Source organism: Agrilus planipennis, unplaced genomic scaffold (assembly GCF_000699045.2).
Source record: "Agrilus planipennis isolate EAB-ADULT unplaced genomic scaffold, Apla_2.0 scaffold65, whole genome shotgun sequence".
Taxonomy (NCBI): domain Eukaryota; kingdom Metazoa; phylum Arthropoda; class Insecta; order Coleoptera; family Buprestidae; genus Agrilus; species Agrilus planipennis.
Genome location: NW_020439271.1, coordinates 365271 through 372647, shown reverse-complemented (window position 1 = coordinate 372647; position 7377 = coordinate 365271). Strand labels below are relative to the sequence as shown.

Sequence of the window (7377 nt, the reverse complement as noted above, 5' to 3'; positions counted from 1 at the left end):
TGAGCTTGTAATTAAGTAAGAATATTTCGCTTTAACTGTAAATTTTAAGTTTTCCTCAATAATTATTTTTCTTTTGAGCGCCTTTGAGTAATTACATTTACTTACGAAAACTTATAATTCACAGTTGGATAAAAATTTTTCTACTTTACTGTATCAAAATGTGGACTTATCATTTTTTTTTACTTGCAATTAATGAACAAATTCTCTCCATTTACCCAATTTCATTATTAATACTAAAAAAGTACAAAACCAGGACCCAAATATTTTTTTTAATAATCCTAAATAAGTACTGAATTGGCTGAAAACGGAAATATACAGCATAGTTCAGGACTTATTAAAGGACTTAAAATCTATAGTATATAGTACTTATGAAATACTTTTTGATCTTTTATAAATAATAGATAATTTCTGATACTTAAATATCAAGACTTAAAAGAACCTTACAAGTACCTATATTTCGACTCGGGTATTGAAACCAACCATGTTTTTCAATTTATAGAGAATGCTTGCCTGTCAAGTAGACTGCGCAATTCGATTCCTGACCAAATCACTACCTTTTTTAATTTTTTGCCTGCCTTAATGACAACACACAGAAATTTTTTTTATATTGTGCACACTTACGGCACAATACGATTCGAATGTCATTCCCCTTCTTTTGTTATAAAAAATTTCAAATATCAACTTCTCAGCGAAGAATTTTGAAGATATTGTTTAATTGGTAAATCAAAGAAGATATTTTAATTTAGAATGTTGTTTTTTATTAAAGCACGCTACTGTCAATAAAAATATGAAAGATTGTGTGTACACAAGAGAATCTTCGAAACATAACGAGAATTTTCAGGTTCAAAAGAATGCTTAATAAAACGTCTTCCGTTAGAAGCTTGATGTCTCAAACATATTTTCTCAATTTTCTTTGATGAAAGCAGCCTTCGGTAGCTTAAGATGAATTATTTTATATCGTTCGTTTAATTACATTTTTCCGCAATTAATCATAAAATAATGGCTTTATATAAATGATATTCGATATCATAGAACAGTCACTTATCCAGCTTTGACATAGAAAACAAAAGCTACTTACCATCAATAAATGAAAATTTATTTAGTAATTCTCGAGCGACACAATTCGCTCATTTACACCTTTTTGTACTTATGTGTTTTATAATTATTTATTTAAGCATGGAAATGCAGCTTGTACCTGTTGCTCATCATCAATCAATTATTTTAAACAGAAAAAATCAAAATCAAACAAAGGAAATTAAACTCCTTTTCTTCTTAGAAAAGAACCTTTTGTAGGCATAGTTTAGCTCTTCGTGCGATTACCCTTACCTTTCGTTAATGTGTATGAAAGAAACTCGGCATCTGACAAAAAGCGAATTAAACAGATGGCGTTCTACCAAATTTTAAATTAATCCATGCCGAAATTCGGCGTCTATTCGCGATCTGCTAATTTATTTCAATACCTATTCGTTAGAATTCGGTATCTTTATATAAATATATGCCGTCCATCTCCATTAAATTTGTTATGTTTGATTATGTATACGATTACACTCTGGACTTAGAATGATACTACTGTCAAATCTAAAGTTTCATAATATTGATAGAATTAAGAATATTGATTCTTCAGAAAACCGCTTCGTATTGAAATCATATATGACTACCTACTACGAAAAATACCACCTAATGTACCCAGATAATTTTAAATGCTAATGAATTGCAATAAGTGCTCGTCTCCTATTCTAAAATGTAATTTACTTCATTAACTAAAATTTTAAAATTTTTAATTACTAAAGTGACTTTGTACTGCAGCGTTTTGCTTTAAATTGGAATAAATTTTTTGAACGATGGGGAAGTGCTTATCGTTGGGAATTCGTTTAAGATAATGGAGTTCTTTCTTCAAATGGTGCAGCAAATAAGTAGAACGTGCTTAAAGAGTAAAACCAGTTCTATAGGGGTTATTTACCCTCCATCCTGTATTTTCTGAGAGTCTATTGGCCACTACACATCCTGCACTTCCTGCTCCAACAACGATAAAATCGAACTGCTCGTTACCAGCCGGTTGACCTGGTGCACCAGATCCTCCAGGAAGACCGGTCCCCATAAACTGAAAGATATTGCCGCCGGGAGCAGGACCTGCTGATGCATTCTGTGGGGTAATGTCCCTGGATTGACCAAACAGGCTCGTTACCAGTTGCAAGAACATCAAACTGTTGGGTGAACATGTTGCCACTGCTGCTTGGGCCGGGCACACATTTTGCAAATTCGGTGGAACCCACACTTGAGACATGATAACAAACACTAACGCGGGTACCAGTGAACGTTCGATCTTTTAAATGACAATTGCAAATTCCTGAGATTCATGTGATTGCTCTGCCATTTTTTTCGGGAGAAAAGTAATTGAACTAAAAAATATTGAAATACCTGTTAAAGGTCGCGGTCAACGATGTCGAACTTCAATTGCTTAGACGCAGGCATTTTTTGTGGTTTTCCGTATCAGAGACTTACGAAACAAATCCAATACTAGATACTTATTGTTTCGTGTAATTACTTGTATTTCTATGAAACAGTTGAACCCTTGTCATAACGCTAGCCAACCAATAATTTTTGTGAAGGTATGATTTCTTAAAATAGCATAATGACCTAATCGATTAATATTTTTAGGTATTTTATTATATAACAATTAATTTTGATAACGGTACCTTATAGCTAGAGAAAAATTTTTTTCGATAATTATTATTTATATTTCTTTATTGGATATTTTGTCTCAATAATTCGTAATCCTAACTAAATATTAGTTAGAATTGTAAATGCGAATGTGATTTTGTATGTTTGCTACCATTTAACGCCTTAACGATCATCAAGAAACCATACATACATTGTTAGGGGTACAGAAAAAATGTAGGGTACCTTTGTTTTTGATATAGCAGTATTAGCATCTAGCAAGGAGGACCTAGAGATAGCTTTAAATAAAATGGAAGCCGTACTGACAGATCAGTACTGTATGAAAATAAATAAAAGTAAAACTAAAATACTGATATGCAAGGGAAGAAAAAGTAGGGAAAGAGCAAATATAAAGATAGGAGACGAAAAATTAGAAGAAGTGGCTAATTTTAGATACCTAGGAAGTCAGATAAGTCAGGATGGAAGGAGTAGTAGGATATAAAGCAGAGGATAGCGCAGGGTCGAGTCGCCTTCAATAAAAAGAAGTCACTTCTATGCTGGCGAACGGTTAATTTAGAAATTCGAAAAAGGTTGCTAAAGGTGTATGTTTGTAGCACGGCGTTGTATGAGTACGAAACATGGACAGTGGGCGCGGCGGAAAAGAAAAGGTTAGAAGCGTTCGAAATGTGGTGTTATAGGCGGATGATGAGGATATCGTGGGTAGAAAAGGTTAGAAATGAAGAGGTATTGGAAAGAATAGGAGAACAGAGGATTCTATGGAAGTCAATAAAAAATAGGCGAGATAGGTTGGTAGGACATCTTCTTAGGCATGAAGGTCTAGTCAGAGACATATTAGAGGCAGAAACAGGAGTTAGGAGGGGTAGAGGTAGACCTAGATTAGATTACTGTTCGCAAATAGTTAAGGATGTGGACTGTTCTAGTTTTAGAGAATTTTGGTCAGGATAAGAAAGAGTGGAGGTACGTGTCCAACCAGTCTTAGGACTGACGACCTTATGATGATGATGACCATTTATGCAGAAAAAAATGCTGTTTTCGAGGGATAGAAAGAATTAGTTTTATGTGATCATCAATGAGCTATAACACGTATATAGGACATCAACGCGAGCGAAGCTGCTGGTAAAATTTATAATGAAATTTTATACACACTGTCAGGGGTACAGATAAGGACTTAGAATACCTTCTATCAAAAAAAATTCTCTTCCCGAAGGATATGTTTTATGTGATTAGATTACTGTTAGCAAATAGTTAAGGATGTAGCTTATTCTAGTTTTAGGGAAATGCGAAGATTAGCTCAGGATAGAAAAGAGTGGTGGTGCGTGTCCAGCCAGTCTTAGGACTGACGACCTTATAATGATGATGTGATCGTCGATGACCTTTGATACGCATTTCGGACATCAACGCGAGCGAAACCGCGGGTAAAACGTATTGTATAAACATTTCAAGAATCATTCATTGGAATATCTCTGAGCAGTATAATTATAAGGATGTACTTTCCAAGGGCGTTGGAAACAACCAGGTAGAGTACTTAGGTATTGTTTAGTAATGAGCAAACGTAAGACCAAAGCAAAAAAAATTATAATATAGTATTGGTCTTTCTTTTCGACATTACATATTGGTCTTCACGTTCTCTTTCTATCAGTTCTTGTTTTTTCAAGAGTTATCCTAACTGATCAGGAAAATTGAAAATGTGTATATGTGTTGCGATTTTAAATCAATCGTATTTATTGATGCGGCATGTTGACGGGGCAACGTAGCGCAACCAGAAGAGGGAAAGGATAATGCGTCTTATCGCAAAGAGCGAAAGGACTCGCCTCGACACGTTGAAAGGACATGATGTGTATTGCTACTCTATTAGAATTAAGAGAAGTTTATGTTAAGTTGTTTAGCAGAATAATGCTTTCAGTTCAGTTTTTGATAAGATAATGTTGGTGGTTTTATCGTAATAATAATATCGTTTCCCTAATAGTTAGGGTGGCCCTTCGAATAAGAAATGAAAAAACACGACAACACGAAACACTATTTATTTATTTTATTTTGTAACTGTATTGAATTGATTATAGGTGAGAATGTTGCGAGGATCTTGATCTTAGTCTTGGTTTTGATCTTGGTCTTGCTAAACGTTCTGTCACGCTTAGCAGATCATGGTCAGGGTTCGGATACACACTCAGTTCACTTTTTAATTGATTTCATAATCAGAAAACATCAGGTCGGTTGTTTTATGGATCAGTTGGTTTATTTATAAGTTACAAGTAACCTACGTTACAAACATTAAAATATTTCACTGTAGTTTATTGTTTATATTTTAGAAACATAGATCGCATCGTGGCCAGAAGAGAAAAAACATTTCCAAATATCTGCAACAAATAAAATTAACGAAATTATGAAAGACGCGTCGATGTATTGTAACCATATACCTTAATTAAGTTTTCAAGATCCAATTTGTACCAAATAATTTTGATGGACGCGGTTCTTTGGCTAAGTTGCAAAATAGTAAAGAACATCTTTTGTGTTCGTACACTACATAAATACCACGGAGTGCTATAAACAGCAGTCTCTATTTTGTTACTCTAAAACAATACTCTTTAATAACTGATTACAGTTTACCTAAATTTCCTTTGTAATAACCATTGTCTTTATTAATTCTCCGACGACAAAACAGTTTGAAACGAATATAGCAACAGAAATGACTGTTTGTATTATTTGAAATTCAGGAACCTGAAACATAATATTTACCTGCAAATAATTCGTCGTTAAAGGACTAAATTATTTTAAAAAGAGAAATGAAAGCATTATTTAACTGAAAATATCTAAAAATCCTTTTACTAATCTTCAACAAATACGCCGTACAAAGCACCAGCCCCTTCCTAGTTGGTCACCTAACGTAATCTTTGTTCTTGTAATTTAAAATTAATTTTCATCAGGGCATATCTAATAATGGGCAATGTAAGACACCAACCATATTGCCTGGTTTTAAAGTTCTTAGCAAATAATAAAGCATTCTCTTAGCAAAGCATTATGTTTCATGTCCTGTTAGAAAAATACATGAACTGAAACAAAAGCCTCAGGAAATGTAGAATGCCATATTACCTAGTGATAAACAATTAAAACTATCTTGATGTTAATATTACGTTTTTTCACATTTTTTGTTGTTATATACCTTAGTCATCGGTTTCATTTATTAATCTAATGGATATTTATTTTAATGAAAAGGTGCTAAAGATATTAAACAAATAAAAAATATTTCACGTTCATATGGCACTTGCATTTTTGTTCTTCGAATACCAATTTCTGAAAGTGGAGGGGGCTCGTTTTGTTAAAATATGTTATTTTAGATTCCATGCTTAAACATTCGAACACCTAATTAGTAATTAAATAATTACTATTTAAAATTTAAAATAGTTAACAAGGTCGAATGCAGATCAAGAACTTAAGTATGTTCGCGAATTGCTAGTAATTTTAAGTAATATGAGTAAAAATAATCAGAGCCAATAAGGGTTGTTGACAAGCTTCTGCCAATCCTTCAATTTGTATCAAATAAAGTGTATAGGTAAGTGGAAAAATTATAAATTTTGGCAGTGAATTGGTGCAAAAATAAGAAAAAAGTTATATACCAACAAAGTTTTGTACATGGTAATTATTAAAACGATAATCATAAAAAATATGAAGACAAGTTGCAGAGGTATTATTAAGTCTTCCAAATCCTTACTGAGTTGTACAAGACTTTGGTGTCTTTTAATGTATTTTTTTAAATTCCTCACAAGCTCTTTATCGACTTGTTCTTTCTTCAGCTGTAAAGCAATGTTTCTCATTGTAATATCGTACCTGAAAGATATCATTCATGTAGAAAGAAAGTCGATTTTAGTCACAAGAGTTTAAATTACTTTCCAATTTGATGATAAACGTTGTTGTCAATGAAACACTTTCTGAACCGAAGAACTAAGTGCCTTGGTATACCATGCTTGTACAACGTTTCAAAGATGCAGTTATTGTAATCGAATGCTAGAAATTGATTAAAAAGTGGATATTATTATTATAAAAAAGAATACAATCAATGCAGGTTAGTTATTATTTGACGCGTCGGTTGGAACAGGGGTTTGCTTTTTGGGAAAAAACGCTCGCATAGTTAAAATTCTATATAGAATTCAAAACTGTAATAAAAAATAACGTCGTTAGCCTCCATTTGAATAAATAAAATCGGTGGTAGTCGCTTATTTTTCGGCCACCCTATATAAATGAATTTACCATGAAAAAAACCCGCAGTCAAAAATAAAGATCGACGTATCCGAGCGTTTTTCCAAAAAACAAACCTTTAAATTTAAAATGTCCTCACTGTGTAATATATGTGTTCTTATAAATTTTATAAACGATTTTTTACTTACCCAATGACTTAAATTCGAAGGCAACATAACAAACACCGTAAATAGTTAAAAATAACGTTGATAGACATGTAAAGGTTACTATTATTATGCTTACATGCTGTAAGACGAAAGTAATAGCAAACTTATAAAATTCTCCATTTTCAAAAGGATTCCATGTACGGATCGGTAAAAGCCTGCAACATTTTGTAGCAGAACAGGGACTTACCATACTGTTAAAAATTTCCGAAGTAAATTTATAAAAAATATGTTGGAAGTCAGATAAGAAGGGCGAAAGGAGTAGTGGAGATATAAAGTAGATAGGAGAAGATAGCGCAGGGTC

At 32.9% G+C, this 7377-nt stretch overlaps 1 protein-coding gene across 1 annotated transcript in view; it reads right to left on the bottom strand.

Annotated features, from left to right (window-relative positions):
• LOC108734111 (glucose dehydrogenase [FAD, quinone]-like) overlaps positions 1-2284 on the bottom strand; it is a 6842-nt gene extending 4558 nt beyond the window's left edge. Inside the window, exon 1 of the mRNA XM_018465509.1 lies at positions 1961-2284. Coding sequence (XP_018321011.1) covers positions 1961-2284 — 324 coding nt within the window. The remainder of the gene's footprint in view (positions 1-1960) is intronic.
• Between the last annotated feature and the right edge of the window lie 5093 nt (positions 2285-7377).